This window comes from Rhinoraja longicauda, chromosome 5, assembly GCF_053455715.1.
Source record: "Rhinoraja longicauda isolate Sanriku21f chromosome 5, sRhiLon1.1, whole genome shotgun sequence".
Classification (NCBI taxonomy): Eukaryota; Metazoa; Chordata; class Chondrichthyes; order Rajiformes; family Arhynchobatidae; genus Rhinoraja; species Rhinoraja longicauda.
This window is the reverse complement of record NC_135957.1, coordinates 16,421,794-16,445,148: the sequence shown is the minus strand read 5'-3', so window position 1 is coordinate 16,445,148 and position 23,355 is coordinate 16,421,794. Positions and strand designations below refer to the sequence as shown.

At 45.2% G+C, this 23,355-nt stretch overlaps 1 protein-coding gene across 3 annotated transcripts in view; it reads left to right on the top strand.

Annotated features, from left to right (window-relative positions):
- Window positions 1-23,355, top strand: part of smap1 (small ArfGAP 1) — a 67,527-nt gene that overhangs the window by 764 nt on the left and 43,408 nt on the right. For all 3 annotated transcript variants that reach the window (XM_078398971.1, XM_078398972.1, XM_078398970.1), the window contains exons 2-3: window positions 15,316-15,449; window positions 23,032-23,117. In XM_078398971.1, coding sequence (XP_078255097.1) covers window positions 15,316-15,449; window positions 23,032-23,117 — 220 coding nt within the window. The remainder of the gene's footprint in view (window positions 1-15,315; window positions 15,450-23,031; window positions 23,118-23,355) is intronic.

The window sequence follows — 23,355 nt, the reverse complement described above, 5'->3', positions numbered from 1 at the left end:
GGCGGCTGTACCGGGATGGGGGAGGCGGCTGTACCGGGATGGGGGAGGCGGCTGTACCGGGATGGGGGAGCCTTTCCCCGTCGTCCCTCCGAAACCCACCCGAATGGTCCGTGTTCCGGCGGCGTCGTTCATCCTCCCTTCCGCCGGCGCTGCCTGTAGTCCGGAGACACGTTCATCTCTATTATTGCCGTCGGCAGTAACTTTCCGGATAGAATCGGGAACGTAGCATCAATACAGTACCCGTTTTGATTCCTGAGTAAATAAATTAGTTCTCTTGTTGTGAAGGAAATCAGCTATTAACGGTTTTGCCGGGAGCGTAAAGCTTCCATTTCTATTTAGCGTTGAAATTACGAAAAAAAGGGTCAACATGACAGCTTGGTTGTATCGGTTACTTGCACATATATTACAGTCGAAGGATTGAGTGTTGTACTCTGAGTCTCTGGATCAATCGCCCAATGGTACATGTGACAATAGACAATAGACAATAAGTGCAGGAGTAGGCCATTCAGCCCTTCGAGCCAGCACCGCCATTCAATGCGATCATGGCTGATCACTCTCAATCAGTACCCCGTTCCTGCCTTCTCCCCATACCCCCTAACTCCGCTATCCTTAAGAGCTCTATCCAGCTCTCTCTTGAAAGCATCCAACGAACTGGCCTCCACTGCCTTCTGAGGCAGAGAATTCCACACCTTCACCACCCTCTGACTGAAAAAGTTCTTCCTCATCTCCGTTCTAAATGGCCTACCCCTTATTCTTAAACTGTGGCCCCTTGTTCTGGACTCCCCCAACATTGGGAACATGTTATCTGCCTCTAATGTGTCCAATCCCCTAATTATCTTATATGTTTCAATAAGATCCCCCCTCATCCTTCTAAATTCCAGTGTATACAAGCCCAATCGCTCCAGCCTTTCAACATACGACAGTCCCGCCATTCCGGGAATTAACCTAGTGAACCTACGCTGCATGCCCTCCATAGCAAGAATATCCTTCCTCAAATTTGGAGACCAAAACTGCACACAGTACTCCAGGTGCGGTCTCACCAGGGCCCGGTACAACTGTAGAAGGACCTCTTTGCCCCTATACTCAACTCCTCTTGTTACGAAGGCCAACATTCCATTGGCTTTCTTCACTGCCTGCTGTACCTGCATGCTTCCTTTCATTGACTGATGCACTAGGACACCCAGATCTCGTTGAACTCCCCCTCCTCCTAACTTGACACCATTCAGATAATAATCTGCCTTTCTATTCTTGCTTCCAAAGTGAATAACCTCACACTTATCTACATTAAACTGCATCTGCCATGTATCCGCCCACTCACACAACCTGTCCAAGTCACCCTGCAGCCTTATTGCATCTTCCTCACAATTCACACTACCCCCCAACTTAGTATCATCTGCAAATTTGCTAATGGTACTTTTAATCCCTTCGTCTAAGTCATTAATGTATATCGTAAATAGCTGGGGTCCCAGCACCGAACCTTGCGGTACCCCACTGGTCACTGCCTGCCATTCCGAAAGGGACCCATTTATCCCCACTCTTTGCTTTCTGTCTGTCAACCAATTTTCTATCCATGTCAGTACCCTACCCCCAATACCATGTGCCCTAATTTTGCCCACTAATCTCCTATGTGGGACCTTGTCGAAGGCTTTCTGAAAGTCGAGGTACACCACATTCACTGACTCTCCCTTGTCAATTTTCCTAGTTACATCCTCAAAAAATTCCAGTAGATTTGTCAAGCATGATTTCCCCTTCGTAAATCCATGCTGACTCGGAATGATCCCGTTACTGCTATCCAAATGCTCAGCAATTTCGTCTTTTATAATTGACTCCAGCATCTTCCCCACCACTGATGTCAGACTAACTGGTCTATAATTACCCGTTTTCTCTCTCCCTCCTTTCTTAAAAAGTGGGATAACATTTGCTATTCTCCAATCCACAGGAACTGATCCTGAATCTATAGAACATTGAAAAATGATCTCCAATGCTTCCACTATTTCTAGAGCCACCTCCTTAAGTACTCTGGGATGCAGACCATCAGGCCCTTTGAAACCTTTGAATTCATCTTTTGTCGAAATAATGTTCCCTAAAGTAGTTAATTTTGCCATACAGATTAGGTTCGTTCCAGAGGACTGGGTCATTGACCTCGAGTCCTGTCTATGTGGAATTTGTATTGACTGCGGGTGCCCCCAGGGGACTCTGGTTTCCAATCACATCGTGAAGATGTGCAAGTTATAGTTTTCGTGGCCACTGTAAATTTCTCCATTTGTATCAGCCACAGTTTTCCTTCTGTGCTTAACTTGAGGAGGATCTTTTTGATATTTAATTATGTATACTCCATATATAGCATTGAATTCAATTAAAAAATGGCATGTGTAATTTAACTTGCGAATGGCCAGTTTCCCAGTAAAGGAAAATCAAACGGCAGATGCTGGTAACAGGAAATACAGAAATTACTGGAAATACTCGGCATATGGGTCAACGTCCATGGGAGAGAGAGTTAATATATTGGGTTGAATGCTGCTTAATCTCCAGAAGCAATTTTTTTTTTAATCCTTCAAGATCTATCATGATTGAGAATGCCTTTTAACATCATAAGTTCTAGAGAACAATTGCAGCTTTTCTTGTTTATCCACATCGTTGAAATCCCTCACTTTTGCTGTCGCTACTTGACCTACACATTCTGCTTAAAGTAGTTAATATCATGAACAGAATTTGAGGCTTAATAACTTGTAACTGAAACTTGGCAGTGCTGTCTGCTGCAAAGGATATTTAGGGATAATTAATTGTTATTTGCTCCAAATCTCACAAAGTGCACTTGTCTTGTGATGTCTGTCTTTCCTGTATTGTAATACTGCATGGTACAAGTGTTTGTCCACCAGTTTAAAGTCAAAACTGTTCCACCAAATGAAATTCTGCTCAAAGACCGTTGGTCAACCCCTTGAAACACTCTATGAATCAGCCTACCACAATAACATGCTACGGTTGGCCAACAACATTGTCTCTGACCCCGACCATGTCCTGAACAGTGAATACGAATTGTTACCATCAAGTCGGAGGTACAGGGTACCAAGATTTAATAAGGTTAGATTAAAGCACTCTTTTGAGCACCAGTCAATTCTGAAACTAAACATAGAACTTAATTCCAGATCAAATGTACGTTGAAGGGTCTTGAATGTGTCGTCATTTGTGTTTGTAATGTTATGGTGAATATATGTATCCTCGTTTCTTGTCTTACATTCTTTGTCTTTGTTGATGTTGCAAGTGGAGCTGCTGAGATGCAAGAAAAATTTTAGACTTGATCTGACAATAAAGTATTATCATATCATATATCGTATGCAATTTGTCCACTAATCTATAGTTATGATGAAAATGTGTAACTCTTGATTTCATTTTTTTTAATTCAAAGCGTTTCAAAATTTTGCTGTCCTCAACTTCATCTCCTGTTTGTGCCTTAGACCCAATTGTAGTGCAAACTGTGCTTGAATAAAACTTGTAGTTTCTTTCCATCAGTCTCACCCCTTTCTCAACATCTCTGCAATATTGAACCTCTCAAGATTGTTCGGGAGTGCGTCCTATCTCTGGGAGCAAATGGGAAAACTGTTCAACCTACATCACCTCCACTACAGAACCAAGGTCACTCTAATCTGTCATCGACTGCACTATGGATCACATGTGTATGTATACATCTGGAGGCTGAGTTCAAACCCGTTGACTTTCAATATCTCAGGACCCATCACTCAGCACAAGCAGGCATCAATTATGATGGACATTCTCTTCCTCTCTTTCAACTCGCAGCTTCTATGTCCATCTTTCCATTTTGCTTTCCTTCTACAAAACTGAATTGGGTTGCAATGTCACAAATATGATCGGAGTGATGGCATCCAAGATGGTCTATTTCTCCCACCCGCTCCCTTCGTACCTCTGCTGTGCATCCCTTTGGTATGGTTGGTCACAGCATCCACCACCGGCACTTCTCAACTGATTGGTATAGTTGTATGGCTATGCATTTGTCTGTTTAATTATTTTAATCCACCCGGACCTAGCTGGTGGCCATAACACTTTTTATTCCTGTGTTATTTCCCTTGAGTACCCTAAGAATTTATCCTTGGCTCCTAACTTGGATGATAAGAAATTCCCCTTGGCTCAACGATGGAAGATTGAGGACATTCTTTCATTCCATTCCTCACATGTTAACTATCTGAGGTTGAGCGTTTCAAACTGCATAAAAGAGAATATTTAAAAATGCGGAGGAAGGAACTGCAGATGCTGGTTTAAACCAAAGATAGACACAAGAAGCTGGAGTAACTCAGTGGGACAGGCAGCATCTCTGGAAAGAAGGAATGGGTGACGTTTCAGGGCGAGACCCTTCTTCAGACTAGAGAAGGGTCTCGACCCGAATCGTCACCCATTCCTTCTCCAGAGATGCTGCCTGTCCTGCTGAGTTACTCCAGCTTTTTGTGTCGTACTAAATAATGCTCTGCAGTTGAAATAGCATCCAAGGGGAGAGAAACAGTTAATGTTGGACAGTTTTTGGTGATGCTGCAAGGGTATTATAAAAGTATTTTCAACAATTTAAATTTATGATGGTCTGGTTGCTGAATACTTCCTGCTTTATCTTTCAAAATCTATCAGACACGAATGCCTCAAAATGTCTACTCTTCGAACTCTTATCTCCATGAAGGCCATTCCAACTTCTATAATTTCTTCAGATAATAATACCAGGGCTATGGAAGTTAATTATGGTTGATATTGTATGCAACCTGCCCAAGCTTTTAATGTGCTTTACAATGTGTGGTGACAGGATTGTGCATACAATCCCAGCTGAGGCCTCACCAGAGATTTCCAAGTGTTTGCATGACTTGTCTTTATGTATAAAACAGCACCTATGTGCAGCTTTATCTCGCCTCCATCACAAAAGAGCAATATTATTTTGAGAGCTTCTCTCAAACTAGAGAGGGTGTATATTATTTATCCATTTAATGCTTCAGCTAGATTATTGTTGGAAAATCAAATAGGAGAAATTGAAACTGGAACCTGTTGAGTGGAAGGCGGATGTAAGCTGAGAAGTATTAATGTCATGGCAATAATCAGATACATATGGACAATCGAGATTGTGCTTTGTAGTTGAAATGATAATGATCTGTGTGTCGACAAACTAGTGTTGTATGAAGTGTCAATGATTTTGAACTGGGAGTGATATATTGGGCAACTGAAAGTGGTGAATATGCCATCATATGTCTAATTTGATTGTGATTGAACGATTTCACTGAAGTTGATAAACTTCATGATAAAATTAAACTAGGAATCGTTTGTTAACTAAAGGAAGACTGGAACTATGTGAACTTGACAAGGAACAAAGCACGCTTGATAAGTGTAAGTGAACTTTAAACAAGTGCTCGAGTATTAATAGTTCAAATCAGTCAATTGTTGATCATGGTGGCATGTTTTGTGACTGCTTGAATTTATGCTGGAGTTTAATCAGGACTTTCATTCTGTTGGACATCTCCAAGGTTAAAGGATGACTGAATTTTGAAGTTTTCACTATCTTGATTGGCTGGTCTATCTTCTGACTGGCTACAATTCTTTTTCGCTATTAATCTAAAGTTTTGAATAACTCAATTTTGACCGATATGAATGGAAAAAAACATTAAGCAATTTATCATAAAGTTTGTTTTTGCTTTTCGATGGAAAATGTCAAATTATTTCTCTAAGATTTGTTAAAGCAAAGCATTTGTCTGAAACATTAGCTTTCTAAAGTTCTGAAGTTTGAAAGGATTCTCGGGAATCATTTTTAATAATGTATAATCCAAATTATCTGGCTTCGTCTGGCTTTAAAAATTCCCTGGGTTTAGAATATCATGAGCATGAACACTTGTGTCTGAATGGAATGTTTTTTTCTAATTTCAGGGTTCATATTTTATATTGCTGCTTCAAAGGTGTATTGACAATGCACTTCTGCTTTCTGGTGTCTTGCAAAGGTTGAATCCGCATAACTGCAAATGTTAAGATTGCATTATTGTGGTAATCGACTGTTTTGTACTGATGGTACTTCCCAAATAAAAGTGCATTAAATGATTCCTTGAAAAAATATTTGAAAGCTGTAAATGTTGGACTCTGCTTTTCTTACCTGCCCAGCAAAAGTAACGGTGAATTCAGAGAATATATTGTTGTCTTTAAAGGATTTGACTACTGGGTTATTTTCTCACTGCAGTTACCTAGAGTCTTTGTAAGACCACATCTGGTGTTCCATATAATTTTGGTCTCCTTGCCTTAAAGGTTTATACCTTCAGTAGTGGAGTGCAGCAGATCCAACAGATTTATTCTTGGTATGGCATGTCTTTCAAATGAGATGATCTTATTGACACACAGACAGTTCTTGGAGGACGTGACAGGCTAGATATTTACCTTGGCTAACGAGTCTAGACCAGAGGTTCATGTCTCAAAATAAGGTGTAGGCCATTTAGCACTGAAATTAAAGAATGTCTTTTCTGTGAATATTTAGAATTCTCTACCCTAGAGGGCTGTGAAGGCTCACTCTTTAATTTGTATTTAAAACTGATTTTCCAGATATTAAATAAATTGAAGGATTTTATTAAAAAGGTAATTTGGCCCGTCAAGTGTGCTTTGTCCTTTAGTATGTCAGGGAAGGCTTGAATCATCCTAATCGATAGCTGATCATCCAAATTAAATATTGATCCAGCTTTGTCCCCTGATTCCTCTGGTTCTTTGGGAGTGGGGGGGTGGGGGGAATATTCAACTCTTCCTTGAACTCTCCCCCTTCTGGTGCTGGGTATCTGGAATATCCTCCCCTTGCCAAATCTGTCCCAGTCTGTGCACATTACTCTTTTGGGAGAAATTATTTATTTCAGACTTATGAAAAATTCAGTTTACAGACAGTTCTCTGGAACCAAGCCCTTGTGTAACCTGGCGACCTCTTGGTTTCATGTCCTTCCATTCTAAAAATCTTCGCAACTATTTCTGCTATTTGTTGGCTAGGTGTAAAATAATTTTCCAGGCACAGAAATAATGATTGGTTCACAGATTTGCCACTGATTTTCAAAATTGTGAAGCTTGAAGAAGCTATTAGTCTTGGTGTTACTTTAGCCATAGCATACAACTGAAAACGTAATGCACCCTATCACGTTGGTAAAGTCCACGCTATGTATCTGATGATTGGGGATTTACTTTGTTAACATCTTGGTTGCATTTTAAGCTGCCATTTAAGGTCACATGTGCGAAGTGTTAACATTTATCTTCCAGACAGTCCAGTAGGGTATTGTCATACCCCAAACCTTGGTTAGCAAGTGTACAGACATAGTCCACTGAACCCATTTACAAGAGGCCCAATGTTTTGGTGCCTCATTCAAAGTCCACACTTTAGTCAGGCAAGTCCCAGGGCCCTCTGTAGTGGGCCTCTGGCCATCTCCTTCCTTGGTCCCTCTCCTCGCCCATCCTCCTTTCCCCATGGGTGCCTCCTGCTGCTGACCATGAGGGTGTGGTAGGCCGGGCCTCTCCTCACCAGTTGATTCCGTCGTCGTTACCGGCTTCCACCTCTGGTCTTCGGGTGACGAGCAGGGACCGATTCCCTCCTTCCAGGTCCTCCCTGGAGCTGCATTTCGCCAGTCCTGGTCTTGAGTTCGGCCGTGCACGGCCTCCCAGGGACCCTCGGCTTTGCGTGCTTGTCTTCGGATGTCACTTGTTTGAACATATTACATTCCTGTGCACTACTTTTAGGTGAGGAGCAATGTTTAAAGTAGATGTGTGGGCAAGTTATCAGGGAGTAGAGGATGCCTGAAACATGCTTCCAGAAATGGTGGATGAGGCAGATACAATAATGGCCCTTAAGAGGCTTTTGGATAGGCACATGGATATGGAGGGACATGGAATATGTGCAAGTAGATGAGAATAGTTTATCTTGGCATCGTGTTCTGTGGGTTGAAGGGCCTGTTCCTGTGTTGTACAGTTTCAAGTAATAATGGGTCAAGAATTGATCCCTGCAGTACTCCACTAAATGCCTCCTTGCATTCTATTTATTCCAACTCTCAGTGAGATGGCAAGCTTTCAGTCCATTGTAACACATATCCTCCGAACCCATGAGATTTTTTGAGCAATGGTTCTAATGTGGCACCTTGTCAAATGTCCACAACAACAGGTTGCCCTCTATCAACGCTCCCTCTTAAATCCTTGTTTTTTTCCTTTTGTAAAACCATGTTGACCAGGTTTTTAAAAAGGTTAGCTATTTCCTGTTTTGATTATTTTGTGGCGGCACCCGGGGGCTAGGCCACTCCCTTGGTCATTCCACTCAGCACTCAGTGGACGGGAGGGATTAGGTCACTTCCTGGGTCAGTCCCCTTGGGTCAGGTGGTCTGGGACTATGAAGGGTTTGGGTGTGTCGACTCACGTTATTCTTGAGTGCGGTGTTTGATACCACAGGTAATAAAGCTACTACCCGACTCTTCCAGTCAACCACAACCGCTTTTGGACCTTCCCGCGGACCCTCGCCACCGTTTTGACCACATCCATGTGGACATCGTGGGGCCGCTGCCGCCTTCTCGGGGTTTCACCTACCTCCTGACAATGGTGGACCGTTTCACGCGGTGGCCGGAGGCAGTTCCACTGCCGGACACGTGTGCCTCTACTTGTGCCCGTGCCTTGGCGGCAAATTGGATTGCCAGATTTGGGGTTCCGCTCCATATTACGTCCGACAGGGGGCCACAATTCACCTCCGAGCTGTGGTCATCCATGGCCCAACTGCTGGGGGTTAACCTGCACCGCACCACAGCGTACCATCCGCAGGCGAACGGCCTGGTGGAGCGTTTCCACCGCCAGCTCAAGGCCGCTCTGAAGGCCCGGCTCGTTGGCCCGGACTGGGTTGACGCGTTGCCGTGGGTTTTACTGGGTGTCCGCACCGCCCCCAAGGAGGACTTGGCCACCTCCTCGGCGGAATTGGTTTACGGGGCTCCGTTGACGGTGCCCGGAGAGTTCGTTCCCTCCGCCCAGGGTCAGGCAGAACAGCCCTCAGCCGCCCTGCAACGCCTTCGGGAGACGGTGGGCTCGCTGGCGCCAGTGCCGACGTCTCGCCACGGTTCCGTGCGGTCACATGTCCCTTCCGCCCTGCAGGACTGTCCTTTTGTGTTCCTGCGTCAGGATGCCCACCGGCCACCCCTTCAGCGGCCTTATGAGGGACCGTTCAAAGTGCTTGAGCGGGGCTCTGCCACCTTCGTGTTGGACATGGGGGGTCGTCCTGAGACGGTCTCTCTTTCACGGCTGAAGCCGGCGCATGTGGACATTAGCCAGCCGGTGCTACTGGCGCAGCCTCGCCCTCGGGGTCGTCCCGCGTCCCGGCCCTTACCCCCGAAGTTCCCGCGGGTGCCTTCCCCTGGCGGGGTGGTTCTGCTTCCTGCGCCCGCCGTGGCGCGCACACGGGCTGGCCGTTTTGTCCGTCCCCCTGTCCGTTTCGTGCCTTCGGTTCTTGGGGGGGGGGGGGGGTCCTGTGGCGGCACCCGGGGGCTAGGCCACTCCCTTGGTCATTCCACTCGGCACTCAGTGGACGGGAGGGATTAGGTCACTTCCTGGGTCAGTCCCCTTGGGTCAGGTGGTCTGGGACTATAAAGGGTTTGGGTGTGTCGACTCACGTTATTCTTGAGTGCGGTGTTTGATACCACAGGTAATAAAGTTATTAATTACTCACCTGGCGTCTGGCCTGATTACCGCGGTGACCGCACCCACTACAATTTACTCTAACATCTTGCCAATAATTTTAAGTAATGTTCTCCATTTTCTCTTCCACCCCCCTACTCAGTCAAAAGAGCAGAAGCAGTTCCTAATGATTCCAGAGCAATTGTTTATCTTTGAACTTTAGCAGAGAGTAGGTTAATAAAGGAAGATTTTTCAGTTCCACTGATAGCATCCATGTCATTGTAAGCAACTTGTGTAATAGTGTCTTTGGTTTCCCACTAAACCAGTTTTTTCCCCCTCTTGGATGTATTTGTCCAACTGATTTAAATCGTAACTCTCCCACAGAAACATAGTGCACAATTTTTTTAGGTTCCCAGTGGTTCATGGAAGCCAAAGGTACTCTGGTAGACACAAAATGCTGGAGTAACTCAGCGGGTCAGGCAGTAGCTCGGGAGAGAAGGAATGGGTGACGTTTCAAGTCGAGACCCTTCTTCAGACCTTCTCTCCCGAGATGCTGCCTGACCCGCTGAGTTACTCCAGCATTTTGTGCTTACCTTCGATTTAAACCAGCATCTGTAGGTTTTTTTTCCTACCAAAGGTACTCTGGTTGGGTCTATCCAATTATTTGGTATTTCAAAATTATCTGAAAAGATCTTATCAATTTTCAATGAGTAAATGTAAAATTAATGGAGAGCCCCATGAGGTTCTTGGAAAAATTAGTTCACATTAGAAACATAGAGCCAGCACCGCCATTCATTGTGATCATGGCTGATCATTCACAATCCGTAACCTATGCCCGACTTCTCCCCATCTCCCTTGATTTCCCTAGCCCCTAGAGCTCTATCTAACTCTCTCTTAAATTCATCCAGTGATTTGGCCTCCACTGCCCTCTGTGGCAGAGAATTCCACAAATTCACAACTCTCTGGGTGAAAAAGTTCCTCCTCACCTTCGTTTTAAATGGCCTCCCCTTTATTCTAAGACTGTGGCCCCTGGTTCTGAACTCGCCCAACATTGGGACCATTTTTCCTGCATCTAGCTTGTCCAGTCCTTTTATAATTTTATATGTCTCTATAAGATCCCCTCTCATCCTTCTAAACTCCCGTGAATACAAGCCTAGTCTTTTCAATCTTTCTTCATATGACAGTCCCGACACCCCAGGGATCAATCTCGTGAACCTACGCTTCACTGCCTCAATTACAAGGATGTCCTTCCTCAAATTAGGAAACCAAAACTACACAATACTCCAGATGTGGTCTTACTAGGGCCCTATACAACTGCAGAAGAACCTCTTTACTCCTATACTGAAATCCTCTTGTTATGAAGGCCAACATGCCATTAGCTAGCTTCACTGCCTGCTGTACCTGCACGCCAACTTTCAGTGACTGGTGTACAAGGACACCCAGGTCTCGCTGCACTTCCCCCTTGCCTAACCTGACACCATTGAGATAATCTGCCTCCTTGTTTTTGCTGTCAAAGTGGATAACCTCACATTTATCTATATTATACTGCATCTGCCACGCATCTGCCCACTCACTCAACGTGTCCAGGTCACCCTGCAACCTCCTAACATCCTCTTTGCAGTTCACACTGCCACCCAGCTTTGTGTCATCCGCAAACTTGCTAGTGTTACTTCTAATTCCTTCATCCAAATCATTTATATATATGGTAAACAGTGGTGGCCCCAACTGTTATGCTAAACCTCTATTACATGCAAAATTTCAGATTTCTATGTGGTTTTGTTAGTGAGCACAGAGACATCATATTTCATTATATATTTTTAGATTAAGGGTAACTGGAGCAGTTAGAACCCATTAGTACATAAAATGGAGAGGCAGTCAAAACACTTCTCACAGGATGGAAATGTCAAGTATTGGAGGGTGAAGATTAAAGGAGATACATGGTGCCATGTTTTTAAATGATAGGTGTCAGGAATGCCCTGCAACAGATATGATAGTGGTGTTTGAGGCTTTTAGATAGGAACATAGATATGCAGGAAAGGAGGGATACGATCATGTGCAGGCAGAGGAGGTTAGTTTAACTTGGCATGTTTGGTACAGGCATGGGCCTGTTCCAGTGTTACGATGTGGTATGTTTTGTGGTTAAAAGGGCAGCAATTGTGAAGCTAGAAAACATAGCAGGTGAGGTCTTAAATCGTTATTCATCAAGAAGAACATTCATTGCAGTTGAAGTCAGAAGGGGACGGTGAAATTCTGGAACTTTTTACTTGTTTAAAGAGTAGATGTTAGTAGATATCTTGACTGAAGGGTGGATAAATCCTTGGGACCTGATGAAATGTAACCAGGTTGTATGGAGCCCTTGCAGACCAATCTTTGCTCTCCTCGGGTGATGTCCCGGATTCCTGGTGGACATCAAATGCACTGCCTTTATTTGCAGAACTGCTGCCTCTCAGTACAATTGACCTCGGCTTCTGTCAGTGTGGAACTTGTGTGTTCTCCCAGTGACTACATGAGATCTGTCCAGGTGCTTTGGTTTCCTCCCATATCCTAAAGATGTTTTGGTAGGTTAATTGACTACTATAAATTGTCCTTAGTGTGTAGGCAAATGAATAAAAAATGAGTGGTCGATAGTCGGCTGGCAATCAGTGGACGGAGGGGTCTGTTTCTTTACTATATCTACAAGTCGCAAGCTTCAATTACTTGATTTATCCCTGCTACCTTTGAGCCTTAACATCATGGGTCTATTGGTGTTGGTTACTCCAAACGACTCAAACTGTCACATACAACTGCATGATTAGGATTACCATTTGAAGTATTGTGTGCAGTTCTGGTCACTACACTAGGAGGGATGGGATTGTGTTGGAGAGTGTGCAAAGCGGAATATTGCCTGATTTGGAGGACTAGTTAGTTCATTGCATGGGTTAGGCCTGTTTTCCTAGAGCAAAATCAAAAGGTTGAGGGATGCCGAAGAAAAAGCGTATAAGATTATGAGAGGCATAGCTGCCATGCACATGGTCGGCCGGAGGGCCCGTTTCTGTGCTGTATGACTGGCTCTGACTCTTTATCCTCCAGTAGACAACAGTTTTGTTTTGTGCTGAACTTTCGTCTGGCATGGTCTTGACTTACTAAGTTTGTAATCGTCAAGTCCCAAAGAAGAAAGAAATTGGTCCAGAGGAAGATGGCCAGTAATCTACGGATCATTGGATGATGTGGCCACTTTTTCTTGCCATGGATAAGGAGAAACCCACCTTAATGACTCCAGTTGATTTTGTGATGTCCTTTGCTTCCCATCATAGTTATTTTCCATAACGTAATAACTTTGATGTCACTTCAATAGTCCAGTCTTCAGATTTGATCGAAAGATACAGCATGGAAACAAGCCCTGCGGCACAGAGTCCATGCTGGCCATTGATCACCCGTTCACGTTAGTTCTATCTTATCCCAATTTGTCAACCACTCCTTACAAATTACAGACTTCATAAGGAAATGTGTGAAGGACTGTGTTCCTACAAAGACTATCCGAGTGTTTGCTAACCAGTAGCCTTGGATGAACCAAGAGATCCCTATTCTTCTGAGGACCAGATCTCGGCCATTCAGGTCTGGCGATGCAGAGTTGTATAAGAAGTCCAGATATGACCTTGACAAGGCTGTCAAAAGGGACTTTCGCTTAAGCTGGAGGATGAGGCAGATGTTTGGCAACTGTGGCAGGGCTTGAATGCCATCACCTACAGGGCTAAATCAGGGGGCAGCTCAAGAGACAGCGAAGCATCTCTCCCGGATGAGCTCAATGCTTTGAACGCACACTTTGATAGGGAGAACACTGATGTGCCTTCCCGAGCCCCCATATGCCCTGATGGTATTACAGTCATAGAGGCCGACGTCAGAAGATCCTTCGGGGGTGGACCCTCGGAAAGCACCTGGACCTGATTGGATACCCGGTCGTGTTCTCGAAACCTGTGCAGACCAACTGGCTGGAGTTTTTGCGGACATTTTCAACCTCTCATTACTGAGGTCTGAGGTTCCCACCTGCTTTAAGAGGGCATCAATAATACCGGTGCCCAAGAAGAGCAAGTGTCGTGCCTCAACGACTCAGTGGCACTATTGTCCGTGGTGATGAAGTGTTTTGCGAGAATGGTTATGGCGCATATCAACTCCTACCTCAATAACCTCGACCCACTACAGTTTGCCTACCGCCTCAACAGGTCAACTGAGGATGCGGTCTCACTGGCTCTCCACTCTGCATTGGACCACTTGGACAATAAAAACACATACGTCAGGCTGTTGTTTATACACTACAGTTTGACGTTCAATACCATCATCGCTTCCAAGCTGGTTACCAAGCTCACGGAACTGGGTCTCTGCGCATCCCTCTGCAATTGAATCCTCCACTTCCTCATCCACAGATCACAGTCTGTTCGAATTGGCAGAAACACTTCTTCCTCAATAACAATCAGTACGGGAGCACCTCAAGGCTGCGTGCTCAGCCCCCTGCTCTACTCACTATGCTCACGACTGTATAGCCGGACACAGTGCGAATTCCATCTTCAAGTTTGCCGACAGCACCACCGTTATTGGGCAAATTACAGTTGATGAGTCAAAGTATAGTAGTGAGATCGATCGATTGACCAAATGGTGCCAGCACAATAACCTGGCTCTCAATGTCAGTAAGACCAACGAACTGATAGTAGACTTTGGAAAAGGAAGGATGAGGACCCACAACCCTGTTTATATCAACAGATGGTGGAGAGAGACAAAAACTTCAAATTCCTGGGCGTGCATATTTCTGATGATCTTCCCTGGACCCAGCACACTGGTGCAATTATAAAGAAAGCACATCAATGCCTCTACTTTCTGAGAAGATTACAGAAATTTGGTATGTCGAAGAGAGGATTCTCTTGAACTTCTACAGGTTGCCCATTCGCTCATTTCAACCTTGCCATCGGGAAGAAGGTACAGGAGCCTGAAAACCTAACGTCCAGGTTCAGGAACAGCTTGTTCCCTACAGCCATTCGGCTATTAAACATTACAATCTCAAATAAGCTCTGAATTACATTGACTATTATTGCATTATTATTGTTTGTTTTATGTGCGTACATAAGTGCGCGAGTGTGTTTGTGATATATATATATATGCACACACGTGTGTGTGTATTTGTGAGTATGTGCATATATACACCTTTTTTCTCTCGTTTATTATATTGTTTACATTGTATTATGTCTGTTGTGCTAAAGAAAGGTCTTGACCTGAAACGTCACCCATTCCTTCTCTCCAGAGATGCTGCCTGTCCCGCTGAGTTACTCCAGCTTTTTGTGTCCATCTTAAGAATTTGATTGTTCCATCTGGGACATATGACAATAAAACATTCTTGACTCTCTTGACTTGACATTAGGGCCAATTGCAGAGGCCAATTAAACTACAAACCTTTGGGATGTGGGAGGAAACTGAAGCATCCGGTGGAAACACGCATGGTCATAAAGAAAGCTTACCAACTCCACACAGACAGCATCCGAGGGCTCTGGCACTGTGAGGCAGTAGCTCTACCGGCTGCCACTGCCGCCCTGCAAATTATTTTTAATGGAAAAGTTTAAATCAAAATAGGAAAAACAGCAATGAAAATTCCAATTGTGTGCAAAACATTATGAGGATTTTATTTGACCTTTTTTACCTTTTATTCTACAGGTCCAAGATGGGCTTCTTGGAATCTTGGTGTTTTTGTTTGTATCCGCTGTGCAGGGATCCACCGTAACCTTGGTGTTCATATATCACGAGTGAAGTCTGTTAACTTGGATCAATGGACACCAGAACAAATCCAGGTAAAAACAACAAACCTTACTTTCCACTACCTGGTTATAATTTTTCTGTTAATTGTTAAAACCTTAAATGAGATTGTTCTCATTTGGATCCATTACATGTCTATGGTGAATTTGTATTGTTCTTGATATAGGTATTTATCTTTCCAGTGTCAGAAGGAAAATGACCTCTAGTTCTTTAGCATGGAGAATAGTCTTGGAGCATGGAAGCAAGCCCTTTTGGCTTGCCAAGAACATGCTATCTGCCCATCCTAAATTAATCCCACTTTATTCTCACTTTCCTATCAGCTGCACTCAATTCTCCCACTTGAGTGGGCAAAGTGGCTAATAATAATAATAATAATAATATTTATTTATTGTCATTGCAACGAGTACAACGAAATTAAAAAAATAGCCAATCCTGACGGTGCGTACAAACATATATGCAATAAATGCAAAAACAAATAAATACATAAATACAATTAAATACAATTATATTAAGTACAAGATTTTTTAACGGTGTTGCCTAGTGCAAAGGTAGTGTTCAGTTCTCGTATGGCCCTGGGGTAAAAACTGTTCTTAAGTCTGTTTGTTCGGGATTTGATCGACCTGAAACGTCGACCAGAGGGCAGATGAACAAACAGACGGTGGCCGGGGTGGGATGGATCTTTTATTATTTTGCCTGCTCTACTGAGGCAGCGTAGGCTGAACAGGTGCTCCAGGGAGGGCAGTGAGCAGCCGATGATCTTCTGGGCCGTCGTGATGACCCTCTGAAGGGCCTTCCTGTCCTTTTCTGAGCAGCTGGCATACCATGTGGTTATACAGTATGCCAGCACACTCTCGATGGAGCAACGATAGAAGGACAACATGAGCTTCTCCTGCAGGTTGGTTTTCCTGAGGATCCTCAGGAAGTGGAGTCTCTGCTGTGCCTTCTTTACTGTGGTGATGGTGTTGGTAGACCAGGTAAGATCCTCTGCGATGTGCGTACCCAGGAACCTGAAAGCTGGTACCCTTTCCACACAGACCCCATTGATGTAGAGTGGGTCGTAATCTCCACTGGTTTTTCTAAAGTCAATTATAAGTTCCTTTGTTTTGGAGGAGTTCAGGACCAGATTGTTCACTGAACACCATGCTGCCAGCCTTTGGATTTCATCCCTATAGGCTGTCTCATCTCCTTCTGAGATGAGTCCAACCACAGTCGTGTCATCCGCGAACTTGATGATGGTGTTGGTGGGATGGGTGGGGGCGCAGTCGTGAGTGTAGAGGGAGTAAAGGATGGGGCTCAACACACAGCCCTGTGGTGAGCCGGTGCTCAGTGTAATGGTGGAGGAGAGGTGAGGGCCTATTTTGACGGTCTGGGGGCGGTTGGTCAGGAAGTCCTTGATCCATTGGCAGATGGTTTGGGAAAATCCAAGGTCGGAAAGTTTGGTGACCAGTCTGCTCGGGATGACCGTGTTAAAGGCAGAGCTGAAGTCGAGGAAGAGCATCCTCACATAGCTCCCCTGGTGTTCAAGGTGGGTCAGTGCAGTGTGAAGAGCAGTGTCGATGGCATCCCCTGTAGACCTATTTGCTCTGTAGGCAAACTGGTGTGGGTCGAAGGTGGGTGGGAGGCTGGCTTTGATGTGCTGCAGGACCAGTCTCTCGAAGCACTTTGTGATGACCGGTGTGAGTGCAGTGGGATGATTATGGCGGACTTCAGGCAGGGAGGGATGGTGGATTTTAAAAGGGACAGGTTGAAGATTTTTGTGAAGACCTCAGATAATTGGTCTGCACATTCCCTCAGCACTCTGCCCGTCACACCATCGGGGCCTGCAGCTTTCCTGGGATTCACTGCTCTGAGCACGCGCTTAACATCATACTCCTGCACAGTGAAGGTGTTGCTGTCAGGTGCTGGAGAGGGTGTAATATCTGCCACTGTAGCTTTCACCTCGAAACGAGCAAAGAAACAGTTAAGTTCCTCAGCCAGCGAGGCGTCGCCGTCGGCAGTCGTGCGGTTGCTGGTCTTGTAGTTGGTGATGTGCTGGATGCCTTGCCATACCCGCCGTGGGTCATTGTTGGAAAAGTGGTCCTCAATCTTCCTCTTGTAGGACGCTTTGGCATCCTTGATGCCTCTCTTCAGGTTGGTTCTAGCAGCACTGTATAGAGCTCTATCACTAGACCTGAAGGCGGTGTTACGGTCCTTGAGGAGAGACCTGACATCCTTTGTCATCCAGGGTTTTTGATTGGGATACAACCGGATGCGTTTGTCGACGGTGACATTGTCAACACAGTTTTGGATGTAGCAAAGTACAGTTGATGTGTGCTCCTCCAAGTCCTGATCCTCAAAAATATCCCAGTTGGTCCTTTCGAAGCAATCCTGCAGCTGCGAGGAAGCTCCTTCAGGCCATGTCTTAACAGTCTTTATGGTGACTGGAGCTTTCCTCCTGAGTGGGGTGTATGCTGGAGTTAGGAATATGGACAGGTGATCTGACTGCCCCAGGTGTGGTAGTGGTGCTGACCTGAAACCCTTCTTAATATTTGAGTAAACCTTGTCTAGTGTGTTTTTCCCCCTGGTAGCACATCTTATGTGTTGTTCAAGTTTCGGGAGAACTGACTTTAGGTCTGCATGGTTGAAGTCCCCGGCTATGATGTGGGCTGCTTCTGGATATGTGCTCTGTTGTGAGTTTATTGCACCGAGCAGGTAGCCTAAAGCTGTGCTAGCGTTAGCATTCGGTGGGATGTAGACTGCTGTTACTATAACCCCTGTAAATTCGCGAGGAAGGTAAAAAGGCCTGCATTTAACTGTTAGGGACTCCAGATCAGGAGAACAGTGGCTATCTATGATTTGGATGTTAGTGCACCAGCTGTTGTGCACGTAAATGCATAACCCCCCCCCCCCTTGCTCTTACCGGAGTCGATGTTTCTGTCCCAATGAAACGCTGTACGCCCGGCTAGCTCAATGGCTCCGTCTGGGATAAGTGGATGAAGCCATGTCTCTGTTACTAAGAGAATGCAACAGTCCTCCACGAGTTTGTTTGCTGATATCTGTAGTTTTAGTTCGTCCATTTTGTTGATGATGGATCTGGCGTTGGTGAGAAACATGCTGGGTAGCGGTGGTTTGTGTGGCTGTCTCTTTAGCTTGGCAAGTATACCGGACCGGCATCCTCGCTTTTGCTTCCTGTTTCTCCTCCGCCTGCGACGCCTGTTCGCGCCGACAACTATCCACGGAGCGCCCGGTGTCCTGGCTATCTCTTCCGGTATATTTCGCGGGTGTGGAAATTCGCGCACAAGGTCCCGATTGCACTGGAATCCGATGATCAGAAGGTCCTTTCGGTTGTAGGTAGGATTTGCCTGGTTTTCCTGGTTTGCATGACTAAAATTGACTAACAGACATAACACAGATAACACACATAAAACGCACCGAAAGGGAGAGCTGTGAGCCGCTGCGTCCGTGCGCGCCGCCATCTTGGACAGTGTAGCAAAGTATACGATCACGCACTTTGGTGGAAGGAATAAAGGCGTTTTATAAATGGAGAGAGGATTCAGAAATCAGAGGTGCAAGGGGACTTGAGGTGCTAATGCAGGATTCCCAAAAGGTTGAGATGGTAGTCAGGAAACCGAATGCAATGTTAACATTCATTTTGACGGGACTGGAATATAAAAGCATCTAATGTTGAGGCTTTATATTGTGAGCAGTTTCAGGCCGCAGATCTGAGGATGTGTCGTTGGAGAGGGTCCAGAGGAGGTTTACGAGAATGATCCCAGGGATGATTGGGTTAACATATGAGGAGCGTTTAATGTCTCTGGGCCTGTCCTTGCTGGAGTTGAGGGGGGGGGGGGGGGTCCATCGAGGCCTATTGTAAGGCCTAGATGGAATGGATGTAGAGATGATGTTTCCAGTAGTGGGAGGGTCTAAGACCAGAGGGAACAGTCTCAGAATAAAAGGATGTACCTTGAAAATGAAGATGAGGAGAAATTTATTTTGCCATAGGATGGTGAATCTGTGGAATTCATTGCCACTGATGGCTGTGGAGGCGAAGTCATTGGGTATTTTTAAAACTGTTCAAAGATTCACAAGGATGGTGTAACCGTTTTGGTTTAAGCTAATAATTTCAATTAATCATCAAATCTGACAAAGAAACAGGCCATTTGATCTAACTAGTCTATGCTGACCTGTGACACCTTTTGATATTAATCTCTGCTCCCAGCACTTGGTCCATAGTTTACATGTCCAAGTGATTTGTGCTTGTATGGATACCTTAATGCTGTCAGTGACCCAGCTTCAACCACACTCTCAGGTTGTGCATTACAGGTGTACAGGCCACTCTAAGTGAAGAAAGGCACCCTCGTACCCCCTCTAAATCTCTTCCACCTTACTCTAAATTTGTCTGCCCTAGTTTCATTTCTGATATAGGAAAGGTTTCCTGCAGTTTACCCCATCTATACCACTCAATTTTGTATACCTGTCACGTACTCTCTCGACCTCTTCCACTCTGGGGAAAAGACTTAACACTCTCTTCGTGCCTGAACTGTTCCATCGTGGACAGAACATCCTGTGAATCCCCTATGCACTGTCACATTGCTCTCATATCTTTGCTGCAACATGATGACCAGACCTCAGTGCAGTGCTTCCGCTAAGGTCTGACCAATATTTTAAGATGGAGCATAACCTCTCTATTTCCAGCTAATGGATGTCAGTATCCCAGATGCTTTCCTAACCTTGTTATCTATCTGTGTCATCTTCAAGGATCCATTAGGGGATTGCACGTATGGTCAAAGTGCTTGACGCATGGAGTCGCTCAAGCCTTCTGGAGGACATGGCAGCTTGTAGCATACACTAGCAATATATGCAACACATTTATTCTTACCTTTAAAAAGCTGCCAAAAGTCCAATTTTTGTGCTGTAAAAAATGGGGAAGAAGCTGGAGGATCCAGCGGAGGAAGAGGAAACGGGAGAAGGGCTGCCAAGCCCGCGGTCGCAAGAAGCAGCTGGGAAGACATCTGGCCAGCCGGCGGGAGAAGAGGAAACGCGGCTGGGAAGGGAGGTAGGGGAGGAATGGATGGGGTTGAGCGAGCTGGGAGAGGAGCAGCGGGAAAAACCCAAGCCGAAGGGGCCTGGGGGTCTGCAGGGCCAGAAGCAGCGAGAGCTGGAGGTCGGCGACCCGCTGGGGCCCGAGGGCGAAGGGCCCAGGGAGCCGTGCTCGACGGCCTTGGAGGAGGAGGCGGTGGAAGAGGAGGAGGAGCAGAGTGTAGAGCAGAAGAGGCGGAGAAAGAGGAGCCGGGGAAAGACCGATAGGCAGCGGAGGCCGACCAGCAGCGAGAGCTGCGCTGGGCCGGGCGCTGGGAGCCGAGGCGGAGGACCAGGCCACGGCTCTGCTCGGCGGCCTCAACCACGAGGTGTTGAGCGCCGGCCAAGTGGAAGCGGAGCCCGGCCGACGGAGGTGGCGAGAGGGGAGAAGGGCTGGAGGGGCAGCAGGAGCGGCGAGGGGCCGAAAAACCGCAGGAAGCAAGGCGCCGAGCCTCGAGGAGCGCTGGAACGAGGAGAGGTGTCGGGACACTTGGTGCGCCGGGAGGGAACCGGAGACGCGCTGATGGGAGAAGAAAATAAAAGACGGAGCAAAGTCGCTGCACTGAAAGCCATAGTGAGTGCTTGCCTGCAGTACAAGACGTGCCCTCCAGTAGGCGTTGCGTGGCAACAGTACGGGTCAGGGGCCGTGACCTCGCCTGCCGTGCAATCCCCCAATGGACAAACATTCTTCTGTTCCTTGATATTCCCTATGACCCTACCATACTAGCTCATGAGATGACACATTTTGCTATTTTGTTTGTCTAGATTAAACTGGAACTTGCTGATCATGCCTTCCACATTCAAGTTTATTACAAACAATGGTCCTACCACCAATCCGTGTAGGACACCACTATGGAAGATATGCAATCGCAAGAACAACCCTTGAATGTCACTGTCACCTGGAGGCCATGTCGGTTTGCCAATTTGCTCTGTATCCCATTAGCTTTAACCTTTTGAACCATGTAGGATCATGTCAAAGGCCTTGCTAAACTCCATGTAAATCATAATTACTACCCTGCCCACATTAAATTATTTAAAGAGGTAATAGGTTCTTAATCAAATTGGTCTGACTGGATCGGCTCTTGACAAATTTGTTTTAGTCACAAAATACCGAAACAGGGCCTTCAGCTCGACCCGTCTGCTGATCTAAATGCCTCTTCTAAGTTGGTCCCATTCACCTGCATTTGGTCCATATTCTATTCAACCTTTCCATGTACCTGTTCTATTTTCTTTTAAATATCATTGTACCTAGCTTAACCACTTCCTCTGGCATCTCATTCCGCCACCCTCTGTGGCGGGAAATATTGCCCCCTCTAGTTCCTATTAATTTCTTTCCCCTCTTACCTTAAATCTATGCTTCATTTCCTCTACCCCATGAAAGAGACTGCATTCTTCCTAATTCTTCTTGAATATCTGTAGCTACTCTGACTTCTTTCTTCAACCAGTTGTATCCAGTCTATTGTTGCAAAATTATATCTTGGCGCGATGGACATTTTGGAACTTGCTCCCTTTCTGCTCTTTCCATTACTAAATCTATTATTGCTGTCTTGTTAATGCTTTTTTTCCTGTAACTTTGATTTTTTTTAGACAGACTGGGAAGGTTGGGTACAGAAATCTGAGTACGCTTCTACTGATTGCCCTTTTAGTTCTTCAGTCAGCCTTCATAATTTCATATGTTCATTTGATAGTGTCATCCTTCCTCACTATTGTACTTGTTTCCTTAACTGATATTGCAACTATTTTAACTCAATCTGCCTCTTCTTAAACCCAAAATGTGTTTCCGTTATCCCAGTTTTTTGTTCCGCTTTCAAAACTTTCACCTTCCAGATTAGGTTATTAAAATGCCATCTTCCAAACTGAATTTTGCCTAATCCTTTATGAAACTGCTGTTTTACAACAGTCCAAGCAAGCTAAGTTGTTGATCCCAAATCTTATTGAGATACAACCTACCTGTGCTATAGAAACTACACATCTTCTAGCACTAGCTTGCAGTGCCAACTTGCTGATTTAAAGCCCTCTATTCCACACCATCCTCCCATTTCTGTGATTGTTGACGCATTCCACTGTCAATAATCTGGATATTATTTCCATCTTGAGTTCGAGTGTTTCATTTCCTCTACCTCCCTGTAAGTTGTTCCCAGACCACATCCTCCTTTGTCATGGGTGTTGATGTGGACCACAACCTACAGTTGCTTGTTTTTCTCGCTCAATCTTCTGTAGTTACCGAGTGAGGGCCATGACCCTGGCACATTGCTGGCACAATTCCTATCCTGGAATTGTGCCTGTGGCTATTCTTGACTGCTTCCTCCCACACCACTAAACAAAAGACCCAAATTCTCTATTACCATGGTTTTGTTTTTGATTCAGACATACTGAGTGGGGACAATCGCTTAACTTTGGCCTGTACCCTCTCATCCAGTTGGGCATTTGCAGTTCTTTGATCTGTCTTTACCAATAAAATCATTTGAAATGGGTGTATTTAATATTGTTGCACATTTGCCTCATTTTGTCTGAAGCAGATTTTAAGAGTTGCTAACTATGTTTGCTTGTGCTTCACAGTGTATGCAAGATATGGGAAATACCAAGGCTCAACTTCTGTATGAAGCAAACCTTCCTGAACATTTCCGGCGCCCTCAAACTGACCAGTATCCTTATCTTTGTGTTGCATAAGCTGATATCCAATATAAAAGAGTGAACGGAGGGAGCTTCTGTTCAGGATGTGAAAGATATTATTTCTGTGGGTGCTGATTTTATTCCGCAGTCCAGAGCACAGTATTCAATAATTCAGAAGTGCTTACATTGATATTCTGCATCCATCACCTTGATATGGCTAGAGAATTGTTCAAATGTATTTGGAAAGTAATTATATATGTTTGACCATTT